The following is a 23,287-nucleotide window of genomic DNA, read 5'->3' as shown; positions in this document are numbered from 1 at the left end:
AAGCAATCTGACCAAATAATCTCTAACGATACTTAAGTATTTTATTCCCCATGTAATCTGCACTGTCCTGAAACAAGTGGTTTTACTATCTTTGAGTGAGCGTGCGCACATGACCAGGAGCTACTGCGATGCGAGGAGGTGTTTCTTCTTCTGTTCGTGTCCGTGTTTGTTTGTGCAGAAACTCCCGGTCTGCTGCTGCTGCAGCCTCAGGTCGAGATTGGGCAGTTTATTCTGTGCTGATGCAGTCGTCGGCTCCTCGCTTTCATGACGCAAAGTAAGAGTTCTGCATGGAGTAGAGGCGGTCGATGGGGTTCCCCACGCGGGCCTGCATGGAGCCGACCTCTGACGACGCCATGAAGCAGTCACTGAGGCTGGTTAGAGACGTGTCGCTGTCGACGTCGTGGAACGCAGAGTCGTTACCTGTGAAGAGAACGTGTTCGGAGATCAGCGATCAGGATCTGCTGGTAGCGGTGTCGTTATAAAAAAATAAAAACAAAAACACAATAACAACGCCCCGCTCTGACGAAGAATTCCACGCAATCTTGTATTTGAGATTTACAGCAGCGTTGGGAAATTATAATTACTAATAGTCACTTGGAGAAACTACTGTTGTGTGTCATCACAATTGTGAGAACTGTTTTGTTGGATATCATCAAAGCTCACTTTTTGCTGCCCTCCCTGGGACAATTGTGGTCTGTGCGGGAGCATGTAAACAAGGGGCACCCTCCTAAAAGATCTGGTTAATAGCAAGTGTTTACGCCTTTCATAAAACCTCAAAATGTTATTTCTCTGGAGGGAATAGTTAACTTTATTACACTCTGGATCTTAATGATAGTGTTGCACAAAATGGGGACAGTGTTTTGAGACATATCTTTTAATGCCTTGCCAATATTGTTCTTTTCCCCAAACCAAAGGAGAGTGATGAGACCAGGGACTCGGGTTCTTACTACCGAGAAGAACTAAATGGAGGCAAATTATAAGGAAGTTATGAACTTGAGGAAATGGTCCCTCTGGGGCTTGTTGAGGACATCACTCTGAAATGTGTTATTCTAGTTACATCCTGTGGACGAACACTTGATTGACTGATTTTTCTGTTTGCATTTTAATTTTTCCCTGTATCACACAGAAATCTGAGCCTTGTTGTTTCCCCCCCGTCCTGATTCATTAGCTCACACAGCCCTCAATCACTGCAGGGACTTCACTTTATCTCAAGCAAAAAAAAAAAAAAAACACATCATCAACAACGTTGTCATGTCTCCGAACGGCAGGGGCGGGGAGTTCTAATCATATTGCACAGATTTGAAAAACTTAAAAAGCCAATAGCTTATGAGAACGCTTGTGTTATCTCAGGTGGGAGGAGAATCGGCGCTGCTACGTCTCTGTGAGCTGCTTAAATCAGAGGAGCTGTGGCCTGAGCACATGTTCCACACTGGGGAGTGATGAGGTTGATCAAGGGACAGGCGTGTGTGTGTTGTGAGAGCAGGGGTGGGTGTTTTTTGGGGGGTGGGAGTTAGTGGATGCTCACCATATGGGTTCATGTGGTCCCCGGGCATCTGTGGGGGGGTGAGCCCCTGTTGGAACGGGTCTGTGCTGTAACCATTCTGATCCATGGCGACCAGCTGCTGCTGCGGCGGAGCCAGCGGTGTGAAGGAGTTCATCATCCCCTCCATTCGATTGGACATTACCTCTGCAAAGCAACGGGAAGCAGGAAGCAGAGTTTATCATTAGAGGAAACGTAATAACAAAAAAGATTTGGGGCGGTGATCATGAGAGCATCAACAATGAGTCCACAAGCTCACCTGATTCTGAGTCACAGACAACACAATACAATTAAGACGAATCATTTCCGTGGAAACCTACAGTAGTGTTTCTTGTGGCTTTCCCCATAATTCCCCTCACAAACACAGCTCTTGGCAAAACGGAGTGTGGAGACGGACCCAAAGCTCTCAGGGCTTCACTCCTCAAGCTGCACTTTCCCTCTCTGTGGCTTTTGTGAGACGACGTCTGCCGCTCGTTTGCTTTGGCTTCCAAATCCCCTTTGATGCAAAATGTTGTTGTTTATGGAGTGACGTTTTTTTTCTTCCAAATCTGTTATTAGTTATTTGGCTGCTGGGTTATGTTCTCTGTATCGTGTGTAGTGTGGTTTTACAAACAACACATTGCTAAAAGCACACTGTTAGACATGTTTCATGACATTTAAAAACGCCTTCGCTTTCACTAACAATTTGTAGTGTCGGTGTGGCAGTTTTCTGCTTGCGACGTCACAAAGTCACGTCGTGCCTGCTGATCATGTCTTTAGGAGAGCACAGAGATATGTTCTCCATATCGAACTGAACAATAACAAACAATCAAAGATTCTCTCACTCCCTAAAGTTCATACAAACAGTGTTGAACAGTGTTGCATAATTTACACAGGGACATTTTAAAAATCCCAGTGAAGGAAAGGAGCCACTGTGCGAAATACAGGGGGGTCTAACCCCCCCAGACCCCCCTGAATAACATTCAAGACCCCCTGAAAGCCTCAAATGCAAAATTTGAGGCATGTTACAGTGTAATTGGAAAGCATGTTTTTTTCCTGAAGATTTTTGTAATTTCAGCTTTACTTATACGATCTACATACATAATACAATTTGCATGCTTTCTTGTCCTTTTTAACCAGACAAAATGTCAATAATTTTATTTCTAATTGTGTATTTTTAATGTATTAATTCATTGCTTTCCAAATGGCGCTGTGGAAAAGGCCCACACAAGCCCACATTTGACAGGGAAGATAGCCAATACTGCAGGGTAGCACCTGGGGTGGTGACACAGTATTGCACAACAAATGGGAGATGGGGACCCCCCGATTATTAATGGGTATTTCGCACACTGAAAGGAGCATTTCTGAAAACTCTACAGCCAAAAAGCTCCTGGTGTGTGTCTGCAGTACGTGTACAGTAACCGTACCTTGGCCGAGTCTCTGTGAATTCTGTTGTTCCTGTTGTTGCTGCTGTCGTCTTGCCAACTTCTTCATCTGAAACGAAGGAGTCAAAGTCGTGAGGAACTCCCAAAACTAACATGCACGCTTTAATTTAAAAAGGATGCTCCTCGCTGTTCACCCTCACGTGAACTGCGTAAAAATCTGTATCTGAGTGCACTTCATTATCAAGTATCAAAGGTTTTCACGAGATAATAATCAGAAAAGGGGAGGGTGTAGACATTTGATGCACGAGTGAGCTAGAGTTGCAACTCCTTGCTCTTTTTTTTTTTCTTTTTTTTTCCTCTAAATGCATTTGTGGAAGGAATGCTGTGATAAATTTAACACACATAGTTGGTGGTTGATTTATGAGCTGGACTCTGAGATGGATCAAGGCTGCTTGTATGAGGACAGTAAGTCTAATTAATGCAGTGTCAGCTGTACTCACCTTAGCTCTCTGGTTCTGAAACCACACCTGGACCACCCGAACACTGAGTCCTGTCTCGGCGGCCAGCGTCTCCCTCACCTGAGCAGAATTCAAACAAAAACTCTCCTTAACCCCATGAACAAATCGACCACATTGCCTTTTTTTTTTTTTACTTCAGTGAATGCACTTCTGGATTATTGCTTCTTCAAAGCTCTGGACCTGGTGCAGGAGCCGGGCTATAGAGGCAGCCCTTCTATCTCAGTATGTCCTTTGGTGCAGGCCGGCTGCATTACACCAGCTTGCCTCAGTTAACACAGAACAGAAAGCTGCTCGCCCACTTCAAAGCTACTCTCTGAGGTGGGGGAGATTTTTTTTTAATTTGAGAATTTTATTTGTGAAACTACTGTAGGGCTCGGGGGTTGGCATCTAAATCTCCATATGTTCAGAATTTGAAATAAAGACCAAGGTTTTTAGGCGTAGCAGATTAGTCTTACCTTTCTGCAGGGTTTTGAAGACACCTCAAAGGAGGCCTTGAAGGCCCGTCTCTGCTGAGTGGTCAGGATGGTTCGTGGTCTTTTGGGCCTCCTGGGATCTTTCCCATCATCCCCCTTCCCTTGGCTTCCGATACCCTTCTCTGGCTTGATGTCCAACTCCTCATCGTCACTTTTCTCTGCAGAGAAAGTCGTATTCCTTTATCATCAGCACAAGCCTGGACCGACTACACCCTGTTTTTTCTCGTCAGTGACAGCCCCGCAGATAAAGAAAAAAATATTTCCACCCTTCCCTGTTCCAGGAGACAACACAAGTGCAAAAATCAAAGGAGGCACATGTGTTTTTCATACTTTCTTATCAATTTATCACAAAAGAAATTAAAAAAAAAGGGCCACATCAGACTTACAGAAGTCTGAGGCTCTTGCTTGGAGAGCACGATGAAATATGCACATTTGTCACTGAACTGGACGCCGTGTCACTCGTAATTTATTGCTCTCAGATTTGTCTGATTTACACTAAATCAATCTCTGATAAGAATACTATAACAAGTACAACATGAGTACACATCAGAAATGCATTCTCCGTTTTGATGACAAAAATACTGCATAAGGATTGCCAGATTTAGGGTTAGGGGTAAGGTTTATATATTTATTTTTTTGATAGATTGAAATCAGTCGGTTTTTTTTAAATGTTTTTTTGCATTTATCACAAACAATAACTATGCACACAATACTCTCCCAGGGCTATTCATAACATAAAGAACAATTAATGATCATACTATGATCATCTACAATTATGAATATTTATAAAGAATGATAAAGATTTTTACTTCCATGTTTAAACAACCAAAATAACATTGAAATATGCCACAAAAAAACAGTGGCTGGATTCTGTGGTGCTGCGTAAACACAACGTACATCAACAAACGCTTGAATAAAAACAACATCAATTTTCATGAAAAACAATTGTTTCCAAATCAGAAGCAGCCGTGCCATTAATGAACCTTAATGATGTTGAGGTCTTGTGGTCACAAGAGGAGGCACCCGCAAGATGGCTCAGTGTCTCCTGTCATCTGGTTCTGATATGTATCTACATTTCTCCACTCCAAACCTACATTTCAGCTGCCACATGCTGAGGTTAACCTCTGTTCAAGTCAACATTTTCCTCCATCTTGGAAACGGAGAGACGTGCAACAAAAGACACGCTGGCGCGAGACACTGGGACACGAGCGAAACGAGGAAGAGGCAAAGCAAATATTCCCACAAGTTGACAAAAGTTGACACAGGCACAGATGTATTTGACAAATTCCCTGCTTTTGTGCACGTCTAAATGTGAGCCAGATGGTAGTGAACAGTGAGGCTTGGCGAGAAGCCTCATTGTGTGTGGAAGCTATAGGCGAGGAAGACTAGAGCTGATAAGGGTTTCTGTAGAAAGGCCCCAAATCCCTCTGTCACTCACCATGATACAGTGATTTAATTCTTTCCAGAACCAGATCCTGCCCACGCATGGAAAGCCATTAATACAGGGCGGCTTGGCTCCGTCCTATTTCCACTTCCTACTGTATAATAAAGCGAGACTCCCCGTTTGAATTAGATTGCAATAAAATGAGCCACTGATAAGCTGTTCGGTTAATGTTAAGATGTTTCTACAGCATGAGAGAAAACGAAAAATGTCATGTCTGGCAACTCATTTAAGGACAAATGAATATATTTGTTCGATATTGAGAAAAACAGTGTACTGCAACCAATGTGATCCATCTTGGAGGATGTCTATGTTGGCTACCACTGTAATGGAACAGAGCATACAGAATACAACACCCTGGTGCCATGTGATGATAACACAGTGGTGCTGGTGTCACTCTGGTGTGAGAGGGTGCAGAGGGGCTCACCTGAGTCTGAGTCATCGGGGCTGACCGAGCCGAGCAAGTCCTTCTCCTTCTCGTAGTCGAACTTGCACAGCAGCTGACCCTCCTTCAGGACAAACTCGTCGCCCTTCCGCAGCTGACGGTCGCACACGCAGCAGCAGAAGCAGTTGAGGTGGTAGACGCACTCCAGAGCTCGCATCACAAACTCCGTGGGCGCGATTTTCTCCAGGCAGCCACTGCACTTAGTCGCAAACAACCTGCAGGAAAACAAGAGGGTTGACTGTAGAGGTGTGGACGACAGAACAATATTTTGATTTAAGTGTAATAACAAAAAAAATACTCCGATGTTTTGGTCATTTAAATTCCTGTTCACTTCTATTTGAAGCCAGAGCTGTTTCTTGCTATATGCGGACTATGCAGCTGCATAGGGCCCCACAGCCACTGGGAGCCCCCAAACTGCAAGTTCAGACTCATATTTTATTATATTTTTGAGAATCAAAAGTACCAGTCTTTATTTGCATGTATTGGATGCATTCATTATGCATTTATTTGCAAAGCATGTAAGTGTTTATGGGGTCATCAGAAAAAGTTAGGAATCGCTACCTTGAATTTGAAAAAATAGGGGCCCCCAAATAGTATCTCGCATAGGGCCCCCAAACGGCTAGAAACGGCCCTGTTTGAAGCTTTAGTGCAGTGATTGTTGGACAGTTAATAGTCACAGTCACACTTTGAACACCTTTATTTGGATAACTTAAATCTGACCACTGGGTTTTTTGGCTGATCGTGTGGGCAGTCAGTGAGGTGACTCCTTTGGCAGCAGCTCATCTGTTAAAAATTCTCGGATGTGCCCCACATCAGTCTAAACCTAAACCCTGTCACAAATCAGGAGGGGTTGATCCTGGTGCAGTGACCACTGAACTATCCTAATAAAGCGTTGCCGGCAATTTACATTTCTTTCATAAGCACAGTACTGTGTATGCATCAGATACCATATCAGAGACCGTGATTCATTGCCGACTATACTGGGCTGTCCTCGAGTTTGTCCATATCTCATCTTACTGTTTAATATCATGCCGTGATGGTGCAACACTGCCTCTATCACCATTTCCTAGACAACACCTCCATCTTCTTTTATATCCTTTCAGGAAGATGTTTGCATTGTTTTATTGGTGACTGAGAGGCATTTAATTCATCTTCTGTTGCACTGAAGAAGACAGGGAGTGTGGTTGATCTTGTCCAGCCTCTAAAGCTGGATTTATTAGTGGCCTCTTTGTTTGCCCTGGTCTGGAAGACAGCTGGCAACCGCCTATCTATTTGTGGTGAACATCTATTTCATTGTGCGAGGCAGGGAGGCAGTGAGAGGAGCACTTGACATCATGTGCTGGTTCAGGGACAGGGATGAGCGATAGTGATGAATATAATGTATAAATATGAGAGAAGGGGAAACCAAAGGAAGGTTTTGTTATGCTAATGTCGTTATAGGTGCTGATTGAGCGGCGATACAGCGCCGTGTGTGTGCATTCACACACACACGCACGTGCATGTGTGTGAGCAGCTGTATGCACACTGAAAACTAGATAGTGTGCTTTTTGTTGAATCATTACTGTGATAGTGCTCATCAGAGCAGCATCAGCAGGGCTGTATTTTAGATCGTCTTAATCACATCTCAAAGAATTGATTGGTTATTTGACTCATTTCATTCATTGTAATGAAAATCAACACCTGTGCTGGGATCAGAACATGTTAGCGAAAGCATCTTGTTTTTTGTTTAACCACCATGAAGCAGTAATGCAACAGATGTGTTAGAAGTAGCAGTCATAAAGTCAATTAATCTTTCATTTATTACAATAGTAATTATAATTATTATTATTCAACCACAGAAAAAAAAAAAAAAATCAAACTGAAGGATAATCAGTGCTAAAAGAAATGTTGGCACGTTTCTCAAACAAGCTGGTTCCTCCTTTAAGTGACCTGCCAACCCGGATCTCTCCTCTAAACAAACCTCCATGTTTGGCTGCAGGAAAAAAAAAGACAAGAGCAAAAAAAAAAAAATCTCACTTTGGCTCATGACGGCAAAGATAAACTGAATATTCAGGGACTTGTTTCTAGTTTTTAGAGGGATTAGCGCGTTACACGCTGGGATCAAGGAAAAGAGGTGATGAATCTGTCAAGACAAGTTCCCGACTCTGACTCTAATGTTTAGCTAATGACTGCCGGCTTAAGTGAAGAAAGAGGGGGAAAAAAGTTGAGGAAATTACTTGTTAACGCGGTCTTGATATGTCCAAAACTCCCGCATTCACCTACGACCACTCTTTTAAATCTTCTCATCTCGATGAAAACATTTTCATTCAGGCCTCTTTCCTTTCTTCTTTCTCCTCTCCGAGTCTAATCTTGTAAGCCATTATTTTTCTATTTCCCCTCTCTGTCACTTTGCATTATTTTTGCTGCTGTAATTCCTATTCGTCCCTTCTGGAATCTTCCTGTTCTGCTTTGTCCTTTGGTCTAATCCGGACTTTCTGCCTGTTTTCAGTCCCCGGTCCCCATTCTCAGCAGGGTTCAGATGGAATAGCCATGCGTGACGCCCCTTCTATGGCAACCACACCTCCACAGGAAGGCAACGGCGACTTTTCGGATGGGCAGAGAAGGCCTTTGAGAAGCTGGCAGCAGAAGTAAATCCCTCTCTAAGGAACAAGGAGAATTAGCAGGGAGCAGTGGACTAGGGATTTAACCCTACCCCTCTCCTTTGAAAGGCACAGTCAGTCCCACTCCTGCGGCTCGCCACAATCAAACAGAGAAGGAGTGGGGAGGTGGCTGTGGGGAGAGGAGAACACAAACTCCCTGAATGACACAAGCAGTGGATTGTGGAGGAGCCTAATCCCACTTTAATACCTTTCCAAGTTCAGCGCCTAAAGAATGCTCTTTAAAACAACACCACTGTGTGAGCAGTGAAGGTTGACCAGGGGGAGGCACGCCATTCAGCCTCCCCAGCATTACCTGATTAGTGGTTTGAGGGCCAGGCCGATGGGCCAGCACGCCAACGGAGACCGAGAAGATGATGTAAATGATGATTTTATATATAGCGAAACAAACGGACAGGGGCTGCTGATGAGATTACGGGGGAAAGTTGATTTCACAGCTTTCTGCAAACCTCTACCGGGACATCAACCATATCAAAAGAAGCTGTCGGTGCAACTGGAATCACACTTGACGTGATTTAGGAGATCATTTACTACTTTCTGCCTCTACTTGATCCCAGTGACCCATCACACTAAGACCTGTGTCCACCTAAAATCCACTTTGTGGACAATCAGCTGCTCTTGGTAACACCACTCCCAGTGTCGCAGAGGCAGGCTCAGCACCTTTTAAGCTAGTGTGCTTATAAAAGACAACCACAAAGAGGACCACCAGCACAACAACGCGACTCCCTCCTCCCACACCTGAGCGCACAGATCAAGTGATGAGACCCTCCTGTGTGGATCAATGGCCGCATCTAAAGAAGGGAGAAATGTCAATATTTACCCAGGCCTCCCCAGAACTGGACTCATAAATGAAAAAAAGAGTCCGTCTCAGCACATACCGCTCTCTCCCACAGGAATCATTACATCCCTCGTTTTAATCCTGTGTCCACGTACCTGTAATCCCTTGTCTGTCCTTTCTTACTTTATCTATGGCTGTCTCTCCCTCCCTGAGACAGATTATGACACTGTTGAGGCTTGAAATGCTACAGAGCTGCGTTTTTAGCAAATGCAAGAAAAAACAACGAGAACACTAAGAAGAAGACAAAAGCCAACAGGGACCGACACTTATTTGTCTGATGAACACTTCAGCCGGGGCCAAGTGCAGCGCAGAGACTTTGCCCTCTCTGATGCTGCTGCTCTTCTTCTTCTTCTTCTTCTTCCCCTCCTTTTTTTCCAGGCACTTTGGAGAACTACGTGCTCTCCCTTTGAACAGATTACAGGCAACTTAAAGTGTGACAACATCTTAAGCTCTCACCACATGTTGCCAATGATTTCCCTTCAACAGACATTACATTTAATGCTTCTGCCGCAGTGATAAGCATCGGGAGGACTGGGTGGGATAAAAGAAACCCAGAAGAATAGGAGAGACAGGGGAACCGAGGGGGAGAGTAGAGAGCTGCTCACGGCTCGAGATAATCATGCTACATTTAGCAACACGTGCAACAATCTCACCTACTCCTCTTTTGCTATCGAACACTTGGAGAAAATACCATAACAATTTAAGGAAGAAGAGCCTGGGCTATTATGTCACCACATCCCATCAAAGACTGGAGAGGGGATGAGGATTATCCAGGCAGCAGCTGTAAGCCATTACTTTGAAGATGGGCTCTCGTGTTTGGGCAGGAAACCTGTGGCCATGCCAATCACTGCTGAGGTGAGCGATGAGGCCCAGGAGGCAGGTCACACCAGCGCCTCCGGGGCACACGGAGCAATCGGTCAACTCTGCAAGCTCAAGATTTCCTCAATATTCCCCTCTTTTCCTTTCCAGGCTACATTTGGGATACAAGGCACATCTGAGCCCAGATACGATAAGGTTTCTGTGCTTTTAGACCAGATGTGAGAGCAAATGCACTTTCCCCTGACAGTTAAATGAGAATATATATATGTTTTGTGAATATAAGTGCAGCAGATTAGCTTAGTTTCCTACTAGCTATTACACAAACAAGCACTCAAAGGTGTAAATGAGTAAGTAATATTTATCTGGATCTAATTTAATCAAAATCTTCTAACTTGTGGAAACATAAAGCAGATGTTTGTGTCACTTGATTGTTTTCAAGTGGTCACATGAACATGAAAGCATTTAATCAATCAGGTTCCTTTAATGAACGGCGTGTTCAGGTGGAATCTCGCTCTGTTTGTTGTCTGGAATGACAACAAACAGATCTGTCTGAGAGAGCGGCAGCTCACAGGACGACACGCCTCAGTATGTGAAAATTGGCTCTTAGCAACAGTATCAAGAGCTTTGGTCAAAAAAGGAAAACATTTGATGCCCAGATGTTTCGCTACACACACACGCGCGCGCACACACGCGAACCGAAGTAAACCTTTTCAACTGTGTCTCAACGTCAGGAAAATTGCTTTGTTATGTATGGTTGGTCCTGTTGTCCTCTCACTTCTCAGCAGGTTCAACAAACTCTGAGTTAAAACCTTAACTCGAGGTTGACCAACTGTCAAACTCTGAGTTTTCAGTTTCAAAACAGGTAAATAACACTTAGTTCAATCAACTCTGAGTCAAAGTAACTCTGAGTGAAGCTCGTGCATGAGGATATAAAAAGCCATCATCAATGGAACACAGATAACATGATTCACTATGGCAAAAAGTGACTCGATACTTCTACTTCTCCCCAGTGGAGTTGAAGATATTAATGAATGCATATGCAGAAAGTGAGCATATATAAAACAATAAAAATAAAAAAAATAAAAAAAAGCAGACAGATAGAAAAAGATAAATGTTTTGCTCTTGATTATTCCACTTATTCAACAAGTATTGATGTGTGTTTGTGCGCACAGTTGCAACCCAACAGGCAGCAAACGCATCAACTGAAGATGTAATATAAAAATGTAGTTCATAGAGAACTATTAAAACAAAATTTAAACATAATAGTCTCTCCGAGATCAAGTCCTGCTTTGTCAAAATGGTAAAGGAAAAGTGTTCACTTGCTTGTAAAAATATAAACAAAATAGCGTCTCCAACTTGAGAACTAAAGTGTGAAAAATAGGTCAAAGAAAAGTGCAAAAAATTTTGGAACCAAAAATAAATAACTCAATCGAAACAAAAATGCTACTTTTATGACAGTTACTTATGAGCTTTCAGCGACTTACAGCACTATATGATCTTGAACATGTAAGTTTATAAATGTCTTGACCGTATATTGTACTTGGATCCAGATATACTAAGTGTTAGTACTTTGTGACAGTATAAGCTTTAGTATAGTATAGTAGTGGTAAGTGTAAGTCTTAGTATTAATGTAGTCTCAGACTTTCAGTACAAGCCAAGTATACTTCACTATACTATTCTTAAGTATATAAATAAATATAGTATATAAAAAGTAAACTACAAGTATACTGCCTCAGTTTTAGTATAAATAGGTATACTCGTAGTGCACTTTAATAAACTACTTTTTGCTAAGGGAGTATCTGCGCCTTGACATCAACTGGACAGACCATATTGTCTGCCACTGCCCCCAGTCTGCAGGCTTCAACTTAAGAGCAGGAAAAATAAAAGCTGCCAGCGAACCGGTTAGGTTCACGGAGTATGTTGCCAGAGTAACTGACTCAGAGCTTTCTGAAACGGGCCCCTGGTCCTGGAGACTCACTGCCCTGCGTCTTTTAAATGATTCCCGCTCCAACACACCTGAGATCAAACGATCGGCTCATCAGCAAGCACTGCAGAGCCTTGGTAACCACTCTGCATTTGAATCAGCTGTGTTGGAGCAAGGAAACACCTCAAATGTGCAGGGCAGTGAGAAACCCTGTTGTAGAAGCAAGCAGCAGTCACTTCACATTGACCATAAAGCAACTCGAATTCAGATAATCCCAGATTAAACTGATGACAGAAGTTTTAGAAACATTATAGCATTATTAGCGTGCTGCGTCCACCATGTCAACACTATCAGACCTGACTGAGGGATCGTGTGTGTATACAGCAGCAGCACAGGGGCTGAACAACTGGGTTTTTGAGCTACAAAATGCACTTTTGAAACTTTTTAATGGAAGCTTCTTTGAGTTTTCAGTCATACACAATGTTAATCTTAAAGGCGCCATATGTAAGAATGTGGCCAAAAACGGTTACTACGTTCAAATTCAAAATACCGAGGTCTTTTAGGTTTCGTTTTTCTGACGTAACTGGCAACCCGTGGTTGCTCGGCAGCTGAGACTCTACTGACTGCCATGATTGGTAGACGGCGGTAGGTGGCGCCACATGCCAACACATGATTTCAAAACATAAACATGATTTGCAGTCTGCAAAATATTGTTTTTAATGCAAATATTTTGTCTGTACTGTTGTTGTTGGTGAGTTCAGTTTGTTATATGAACATTATTCCTGAGTCTCTGTGACATATTAGGAGGATTTTATGGCCAGTTGTTTTAGATTGATTACATAATGCACCTTTAAAATGTTTTGAATGTAACAAGCATTTGTTTATATCTAAAAGTCACACTTCAGTTTAACTACAATGGGTGTGCATTATGTAAATGAACTCTCACTGACTCTTCCACTGTGAGAGGGAGGTGAACACAAACTTGCAGGCTGCACGAATAGTAAAGTGCAAGTGGCCGTGATAACACCGTCTTCATAACTGATCTCAGTGGCTGACCTTGTTTCATAGTATCAGCGTTTCTCTTTGGAGTATAGATTCATAGAGAGTAATGAAGCCAAATAAAAAGTGCCATCCTTCTGCTCCCAAGGGCCAACTCCAGTCAGCTCTAAAAGCTGCTTAATCACCATCTCGTGCTTACTACATTAGCATAATAATGGCCTTTAAATTGAGGCTCTTTGTTTTTTAATTAAACTCCCAGCAGGTAAAAGTAAAACACATTAACGGGAGATGTGTACTCCACTAATGGCCCAAAGGTGCCTTCTTCATCACACAGCTCTGGCCACAGGGTTCTGACTGTTCCCCACATGGAAAGTGCATCACCGGCTGCCTTCAAGCTCACATGGGAGGAGCTGGAGACGAGCTGATTGCACTTGGCACAGCGAAGATAATAGCTGGGATGTGTACACTGTTTTTTGTTGTACACATATGCACCTGCCCTATATCTCAGAGGGAACACACTTAGTAATCGCCGTTGAGCAGAGCTATAGTGAATGTGTAAAAAGATGCTGGTTACAGTTAAGTGTTTCCAGGATTTTCGCTCCCCACACGGCTGCTATTGTGGAAACAAATATGGCCACTTCATTTTTTTGCGGCGGTGTGAGCTTCTATGTGTCGGAATGTGCAGCATCTCCTCAGACGGGTCCCTGGCCAGGCAGGCAGGCAGGCAGGCATCCCAAGCATATCTGTACATAACACTATACCACACAGTTGCACAAAGATTTCCTAACCCCTCAATCGTTATTCAAATGACCTCATTCCAGGGTCTGTGTGCGTCACAGATTGCTCAACACTTCAAATGCAGCGTCAGACAAACGTAGTTCATCCCAACTGACTGCAAAACACGAGTAAGCTGCATTTATTTTCTTACACATCGGCCGTTTAAATAAATTATTATCATCTGGGACGGTTGGGTGAATGGTGAAAAACAAATAATGCAAACTATAATCAATTCATACAAAGCTAAAAAAAAAACAATGAACTTCCAGCGTCATCACTTCCCCCTGCTTCATATGTATCAGGTAATAATTCACTGGGGAAAACAGTATGGAAATAATCCTCCACAGCCACACAGGTAGAACAAAGCTCATGGAGTGAAAGGACAGTGTATTGGGCAGCAGAGGAGGCTAAGTACACATCTAAATACAGGAATAAGCAGGCAGGCACACATGATGCTGTTTGGACAGCTGCTGTTCCTGACGATGTAAAATGAGTGCAACATCGCATTTAGGCTCAGTTTTTAGAGCTGAGAACAAACACACACATGCAGCCGTAACATCAGTGAGCAAATGATCATTGTTTTTTTTTTTTTTGTTTTCAAGCTGATGTGATCCTTAAACAAATCATTTATAATGTTGAGAATTACACGGCTGATATAAAGCGCTGTCTGCCCTCGCCACTGCTGGAGATGTGACAATGTTTACAGCAGCCAAAGGACCAAGGCCTGAATAGTTCCTATTAAAACCATGCATGGCCATTTTATATATTTCAATAATTCTCCGCGTGTGTGTTTGTCTGCCCCTTGTGAGCTAGTGTGCGCGAGGTGGAGCAGAGCTCATCGTTAAAGGGCTCGGCTCACTCGATGTGCCGTCGTGAGTGATTGCTGCTTCTGAAAGAGCTGGGAAAGCAAAGAGAATGATGGCTACAATAAGCGTAATGGCTATCACATGTTATCGAACCGCGGTGGGCTATAACTGCGCACAGATACACAGGATTGATCACTTGAGCTTTTTTTTGTCATTTTCTTTGAATGGAGAGGTTGATTTAGGCGGTCACTAAAAATCAAGGTGTTTACGTGTTTTTTTTTTTTTAGAAATAATAATAAATCAAATACAGTTAAAGATTCAAATCATGAGGTAAAAAAAGTAGGAGAAGCTCGGATCAACGCTCGTAATACGTAATGTTCTTTATGGTAGGAAAATAAATGGGCTCATCTTTCAGAATCAGCGCCGGAATGGTTAAAAAACAACATTTGGATTGGAGGGCTTTATAATTACTATTGACCCAGAGGCTCTGGGTCTAAGAAATAAAACAAACAGTAATATGAGGTGCTCTAAAGCACAAGTCTGCAAATATGCAAAGACAGGGTCTGGAGGACAGCATCTTGCTTTGGCTTCTTTTCTCCGCTCCTAATCTGTGGGCTACACAATATTAAGACGGCTTTGGAGCCACTTGTGACCCAGCTGTGCACTAATGAAAAATTCCACAGCTCTGTGCAGAGGCCAATAGAGCTTGACCCCTTTCCACCCTGAACCAAGCAATGTCCATCTTGAGGAGTTTACCAGCACTGAAAGATACTGGATTAACAGTTAGAAAAGACGAAAGAGAGACAATCTGGGAAATAATAAGAAAAGGACACTTGGGTGTTTCCCCCCCCCCCTTTCTCTCTTCCTTCAATCTATTGGTGTGAAAGTAAAGTGTTTGCCGATGGTTTTAATGGGCAGAGACGATGATCTGCTGGAGATCATTGTGGTGGACGCAGGTTGCATAAGGGGGACTCTGTTTACTTAACAGAGATTCACTCTAAGCCCAAAATTAGTTTGGAGGGAGAGAATGTGAGGGAACCGGGAATTAGACGCTGCGCACATGAGCCAAATCAATGTGTCTGTGATCCTGCTGCTCTTGATTCTCTGTCTTTGTGTCTCAACCAAGACAAAAGTGAGATATCAAAAAGAACGCCAGGCGGACTGGATGAGGATGTGCACTGTGTAATAATGGACACTACCTTAACTGATCAGATAGGGGGAAGCATATGTTTAGGTTTTCATTATCGTATCTTTTTTTTCCTTTGCATTTATTTTTTCCAAAATGAAACACACACAGCAGACACCCACTCATCTGCTGCAGGTGCTCACATCCAGCCGTGGAACCACAACTGTGCAGATAAAACATGGGAAAATAGCATAAAAAAAACAAAAGAATAAAATATGTGCATGACATTGCCGCAAATTCTCAGCACAATATTCATCCAACTCTTTCAGATATTTCTTTTTTGAAATTACAGACCTTAATGAGATATTGGAAATGGGAAGAACAGAAGAATGATAATAATCTGCATCTTTAAAAGCATCAAAACCTGCAGTGCTTTCAAATTACCGTACATAGTGAAAGATAACTCCACCTACTATTATTATTATTATTATTATATTATTATTATTATTGTTATTGGGGGAATAGATCTCAATAAGGGGGATGAATGTGTGTGTTTGTTCAAAACAAACATTGTTATTGAAAGACAAGATGCTTTAAGACCCGGGGGCCAGGGATTTACATTCAGATTAGCATTCACATAATATATTTGAATTTCTGATCAGCAAACCCTCTTGAAAGAGCTAAATCCCAAGATTAGCAGGTGTTATGCTAAAAAGCTGTGTTTTTTTGTCGGGAATGTAGCTACACTAGCCAAACAAATATGTCTTTGAGTGTGAAGGAAGGGGTTGGCATGGATGTATGGCTGTAACCATGGCAACTGGCTGGTAGTTAGGAGCCTTGGAGAGGAGTGCAGTGTTGGAATGTGTCAAACAGACAGAGGGGCGCACAGACACCACAGAGCAAACCAAAATCCTGCTGTTTCACTAAAGACCATCAGCTACATTATTGAGACCACCTACAAATTGCGGGGGGAGGGGGGTTGGGGGTTTGGGTCCAGAGGATAAGAAAGGTAATATCATGAATATTTGTATTTTTCCATTCATTTGCTCCCATTTGGTTTGATAAGAGAGTCAATTTGAATGTAATAATACAATAATAATAATTGAGATTGAGATAGTTGTGAAGACAAACTCAGATAAGAAGGACTGGACAGGAGAGCGCGTTATACTGAGGCTACTTAACAATCGCAACTGTTATGAAACACTGAAGAAAGAGAAAAGGAAGAAGACGGAGTTATGAAAACATGAGTCAGATGCCAGGAAACATTAGATATGCAAGATTAAGTCTGACATCAAAAACACCCCGGAAGACTTTGAATGATGAGTGATTATATTGAAGTTTCTACTTTACAGATTTACTTCAAATGCAATAATCAAACAATATAATATGGAAAATTAAAACACTCATGTAGTTATTATCTTTGATAATTTGAGTAAATCTTGCTGAACTATTTATTTTTTCAGTTATTTTTGTACTTATATCTAGAAGAAAAGTAGTTTTAAAAACACAGAAAACTGCAGTACAGGACCTTTGTCATTATTCCACAATAAACACTGCATACTAGGGCCAAATGACTCTAAAAGAACAATAAATGAATTGTCTGGACTTGCTGCAACCTGTGCTGTGCATGCACATGTTTGTGTGTTCAATCTTGAAAGGGAAATTCTCTCTGCATCCAAGCAGCTAATGTTACTGTGAAACTATTTAGTTCACGTCTTCTTCAAGTATTCAAGCATGCATTTTGCCCCGGGAGGTCTGGCAGAGGAGTTTGTCTGATGCCTGTTCTGATTGTTCTCTGTCCTCTCCTCTGTCTTTCCCACACACCCACACACAGACACACACAAACTGAACATTTCTCTGTCATGTGGTTGGCGGCGTGCACGGTCTCATCTCTCCAGCTGGAAGAGAACAGGTTCAGCAAAATTCCCTCTTCTCCACGTGGAGCCTTTAAGGCACAGAATAGAACGGTGATGCATGGCACGGCACGTCTGGTTTCTCCACAAACCAACTGACAGCAAATCTGCATTTCCCTGCGGCACTTAGACTTCTCATCAGCACAGTGGCCTTACCACAGTCCTTCAGTGACTGTGTTATGACCCCTAAAGGAGCACTGACGGGGGTTTGTTTTCCCTTTTTCTTTGAGCTCATGACTCAATAAACAGATATTGTGCTGTGCTGAGATACAGGTGCTTTGACTCGGACGATTCATACGTGCAAGACGTGCTTAAACAGCCTCATATGAATTCTTCAGAGAGTGCAATGCGGCAGCAGCTGTAGTTATGCACATTTGGCTGTTGAACAGGAACAATCGCACTGGTGCCTCTGCCGCTCATTGAACACGCGACGAGGCCGATATGGATCTTTATTTGTCTTCAGTCACAGTGACATTGTCTGCTGCCACAGTGACACCCGTGGTCAGGCCTCTCAGCAAGGAAAAAAGGTTTGCATTCACCCTCCAATTTTATACTCTCTTCAGGCCCAGCAGTGCCTTTTGTGTGTTGAGGAGCAGGCCATTCTCTCTGCTTGTCTGAAAAAAGCAGCTGTTTCTATAATGCTGTTGCAGCACTTTATGTCGCAGAATGATAAATGAAGGGGAAGAGGCAGAGCTGAGGTGCAGCTGAAGCACACGAGCACAGAAACAATGGCATCAGAGCGGCCGCGCGCCCTGTGAATATTCCGTCTACGCCTCTCCCTTTCAGCCTGCTTCTCTGTTGCTTTATCTCGCTCTCTCTGCAGGTTAGACTCCTGCCGCTCACCCGTAGCCGGAGGTTATGTGAGCATGTCGAAGCAAAGGGGGGGCTAACGGACTGACATGTCCCACCAGTCACGCTGTAGACCCGGGGAAATGAGAGGTTACAGTGTCTGTCCCACGGGGACCTGTCGCTCCTCTGTCCTCAGGGTAGTCATCTTCCTTTCCACCACCGACCCTAATGACAGAGCCCTGAGGCCTCATCGCTCCACTCCCCCACAGCTCTCCACGCTCCTCACTCCCCGTTGTCCTACCCAGGTGTCTGTCAGAGGGGTGTCCGCTCCGCTACTGGTGTAGCCTTCCACAAAAAAAAAAAAAAGTGTCCCCTCTCCTCACCCGCACACCCTCCCGCCGTGCCTCCTCCCCATGGCCCCGGGCTCAGTCTTTCATTTTGAAGTGGCGCAGGCCAGCTCTGCACCAGCCTGAGCCCTCAGCCTGCAGCCTGCTCCATTGTTTGGCCTCAGAGAAAGACTATTATTTCAACTCAATTTACTGTGAGTAAACACTGAGTGATAAGGCCCCCTGTCCTATCCCTCACACACACACACACACACACATGCTTCTCTGATCCCTCCCTCCCTGACCGTGGGCTGTAATATACACTGCCAACAAATCACTGCTCTCAACCCATTGCCATCACTGGCTTTAGAATGGAGCCTACTAATTCACTTTCCAACACAGATCAGAGGACAGGCCTCATGTGTTTCAGAATATGGCTCCAACACCGAGCAGCATTTAGAGGGCTTGTGGCCTGATGGTAGACTGTTATAAATTTTCAGCTGGAGCAGTCTAACATCTTTACTTCGCCATTCACATGGTAAAGCGGCAATAATCGCGTATAAATATTCAAGGAGTCGGACGGTGAAGCACTGCAGCGACGGTTTATTAAAGTAAAGAATTTTAATCCTCTTCTGCATTAGTAATATCAGAGACGAGCCATAATGACGGAGATCAGCTGAGCTCAGAACGATTGTGACACTCTTTGTGTTTCGTTAAGAGTTGGATGCTGAGTGACTCACAGCCGATGTTAGGATTCACCTGCAGCCAAAGCTACAGACTAAAGAACTGAGGTGCAAATGTGAAACAAAGAGTATATTTTTCCTATCCTCACCGTTTTGTTTTTTTCATTGTTTCATCACAGAAAAAGCCCTCGACCCCTCTTCTCTGTGAGGAACTGTACTATGTCTTAATTATACAGAATTATCAGGCAGCTTTAAATAGCAGTCGTTTGCACTGTCTCGGCCTTATGTGGTTAATATAATTATTTGCGGGGCCTCCTTTATCTTAGGCAGAAAGAGGCTGACACAGTAGCACAAACTAATGTGATAAAAGCTTAGCATATCATGGCTTGATTCGAGGATTTTAAAGGTAAGTGTTTATGACAAGGTAATAATGCCTCATGCAAAAGGCTGGCCTGTAAATTGGTTAGTTAGTGGATGATGGATGAGGGGAAGCCTAACCTTATTTCCAATAGAGCCTCTTGATTTCTAGAGCTGAGGATAATGAATTTGATTTAATTAGACCATCCCTCATCTAATTAAGAGTGGGAAAAAATGCGACGCTGTGTGTAGTCTTAAAACAGACAGATCTTTGAACCATATGGACATAAACAAAGACTGCAAATTAACTAGTTTGAGCGAAAGGAAGGACTCTATAAAGAGGCATCACATTAGCCATAATCCCATCCTTATCCCAGCATCCTTCATGAACTTAGTAACACAAATGTAATCAAATTAAATCAATTATTATTGTTGTGAAAGAAAAACAAACCCAGATGAAAAGATGGGACTTGGGATTATGCAACAGCTATAAAGGTCCAATTAAAGTAGTGATTCATCATCGGATTATTAATGAAGCTTGTGAAGGTCCTCTGTAGTATTGGTAATGGGCTGGTTGGCCGATCTCCCCTCTAAACCCTATGGATAGAGCTGCTCCTTACACTGCCAAGGTAATCTCTTTAAAGGCCAAGCAGATCCAGCCCTGATAGTCCGCAAAGGCACCTTTTCTCCCACCTCCTGTGCTTCACCTCACACGCTTGACAACTCTCATTATGGCTCCAACTTTTCTGTGTTTCTCTGCGGAGCAAAGGAAGAAAAAAAACTAAAAAAAAAAACCACCCAACTTGATCATTGTGACAGCCCTGAGTGTTGAATTTGTCATCCTTCAACTAACCGGGCGTGCTCATGAAAGCCATGGAGGAGAAATTCTGTAAAGTCAGCTTTGTCCAGATCCCGATATCTGAGGCCTGTTGTGATTCACTTTACGCTCTGACGACTATTACTGCATATGCTAGAAAGTCTTACAATACTTATCATTGACAGTCCATCTCCTTGTGGCCCTTGTAAGCACACAATACACCATCCCCATAGATGCTTAGGTAGCCAACACACTGCAGATCCAATTACCTGTAATACACACTTCAGTTTATCTCACTCCCAGTCATTATCTAAATTGCCGACATATTATTAGGGTATACCTGCTTGAGAAGTGTGTGTGTGTGTTTCTCTTTGTCTCCTAATAGGGCCCAAAGGGAGTGTTGTTTTGTGCGTAACCCTCTGCAGGCTGCACAGGAATGGGCTTTATAACCATTTTCCAAAACAGAGGCATGTGGGAAGCGCCGAACACTTCACCATTATGCAGCGAACACGACGGTATATGTCATGACATGGTGAGTGGTCGAATCAGGAGATTAATTATGTGATTGTGGAGAAAGCAGCCAGAGTGGTCCCTCATTACATTACCTCAGCCTCCAGAGGAACCCAATTGACTTCAGAGGCACACGGCTTCTCCACAGAAGACCATGGCTGATTGAGAACTGTGACAACTATTACGGGTTGATTTTTGCAAGGCCTCAGTAAAGCGGGTGCTTATTCTGGTGTAATTCCAGCAGGTCACAATTACAACCACTGAGGTTAAACATGTGTTTGTATTGTGTCTGGGGAGTAACTTCCACGTTCTGTGACTCGGTAAACAAATGGCTATGCAAATACAGGTTAAATTGATACTTTTAAACCACATGATCTGATCGTAACCATTTAAGGCTTCATCCCCCCAACTCTGACTATATGCTTCCCAGTGAAATTCAGAATCTGAGTGAACTTCGTGCCTGAAAAACCATAGATAATCATGGTGCATTTTATTTGAAAAAGAAGCTGCTGTAAAAAGCAGTTGAGTGCATTGGTTTTGACCACCAAAATTCTTCTTAAGATCATAGATATTAAGAGAAAAAATAATACTCGAACTGCAATCATGTAAGTGTAGGAGACTGGTTTGTGGAAAGACTCTCCTCCTCCTCCCTGTGCCCATACATGTAGCTTGATGCGTGCACTTATTTAATGGGCAAAAGATCACTGAGACTGTCACAAGCCCACAAAGGAAGAAACTGAAGGCCAATCACACCTCACATCATTCAAATCATGTCCATGGAAGCGAGGTGTACTCTTGACACTGGCCGCTCCTCTGAGAGCCATATATGCAATTGCTGAATAGCTGCGGCTGGAAATGTCTCATCCATAGGGACACTCACAAGCAATAACATGCCATATGAGAGACAGACAGCTAGATTGAATAGAGAGACAGCTAGACAGGCAGGGATCAAGTCCAATCCCGCTCCTATCATCTGGCTGTACATTCACAGGTCAGGCTTAGCTAATCTAATTCCTGGGCTTTCCCACAAAAAGCCAAGTGCCACTCAGGAGAAGTGCCAGAGAGAGAGAGAGAGAGAGAGAGAGAAAGGTTGGGAAGTGGACATGGAGAGGGCTGGTGCTGCATGGTGCCGGGCTTGAATAATTATAAATCAAGGAGCTTAACCTTCTGGGGAGTTAATTTGAAGAGCACTGGGGACAGGGAAGTGGGACTCTTTATTTCCCTGGGGTGCCCCTAATGCCATTGTGAGGGAATTGAGAGATCAGGACATGCAGCAATATCATGTCTGTTAGCCACCATATGACGAGCTGACCCCAGAGCCACATTCACAACCACACCTGCCGTCATCGCGGCTAATTTGTTAAACATATCAATAGCCCTCTGCTGGTCTTTTCTCTGCCACACCGAGCCATTGATTCAGCTGCCACGCTGACTGACAACACCCGACCTCCTTGGCTTGACCCCCCTCCCCCCCCTCCTCCACCAGCAGACACATACAATTTATTAGCTGGGGATTATTTTTTACATGTACAAGAAAAAATGGATACTAATTAAAGCGAAAATAAATCAATCAAATATTTATCTGTTGGCATTCGGTCAATTTGTAAATGTGCAAATGTATTACACCTCCTCGAAGTCTATTTACACACACAACCGTCGCTTTACCTCCACCAGCCAGTGCATATGCACAGTAAGCAGGGAGAGGCACACACAGCACCGAAGTACGAGGGAAGACAAAGAGGGGATAGAGACACAAACTGAGGGTTAGATAAATCACAGCATGCAAAGAAATTATACTTTGCAGCCCCTGGCTCTGCACGGGCCATGGGGTGGAATTCTTTTATTTGGACCATGGGCCTCTGTCCAAGGCTCTCACCGGGGGGAGACTCCTGTCATGTTTGCGAGCTCGGAGGGTGAGAGATTGGCTGCCTGGCAGAAAGAGGCTGTTATGTGGCCGTGGCAGCAGCAGTGGCAGCAGCAGCAGTGGCAGCAGCAGCAGCAGTGGCAGCAGCAGCAGCGGTGGCAGCAGCCTATGGCAGAACAGACCTCAACATCTGGATCCAGTTTGCTGAGCGCACACTCAGACAGGCCCGACTCTGCCAAGGGGAATCTCTAGCCCTTTGATACCTACTCCCATGGCCTGCTCTAATTGTCATCCCTCATTA

General features: G+C 43.5%; 1 protein-coding gene across 1 annotated transcript in view; it reads right to left on the bottom strand.

Moving 5' to 3' along the window:
* Window positions 1-262: 262 nt before the first annotated feature.
* The window catches only part of lmx1bb (LIM homeobox transcription factor 1, beta b), a gene marked incomplete at both ends in the record, with an annotated part of 43,245 nt that continues 20,220 nt past the window's right edge, over window positions 263-23,287 (bottom strand). Inside the window, 6 exons of the mRNA XM_083903295.1 lie at window positions 263-420; window positions 1,526-1,687; window positions 2,947-3,013; window positions 3,405-3,482; window positions 3,878-4,053; window positions 5,764-5,996. Coding sequence (XP_083759421.1) covers window positions 263-420; window positions 1,526-1,687; window positions 2,947-3,013; window positions 3,405-3,482; window positions 3,878-4,053; window positions 5,764-5,996 — 874 coding nt within the window. The remainder of the gene's footprint in view (window positions 421-1,525; window positions 1,688-2,946; window positions 3,014-3,404; window positions 3,483-3,877; window positions 4,054-5,763; window positions 5,997-23,287) is intronic.

The sequence above is a fragment of the Microchirus variegatus genome, assembly GCF_963457635.1.
Source record: "Microchirus variegatus genome assembly, chromosome: 16".
In the NCBI taxonomy this organism is placed as follows: domain Eukaryota; kingdom Metazoa; phylum Chordata; class Actinopteri; order Pleuronectiformes; family Soleidae; genus Microchirus; species Microchirus variegatus.
The sequence above is the reverse complement of the archived record's forward strand: the minus strand, read 5'-3'. Positions and strand labels throughout refer to the sequence as shown.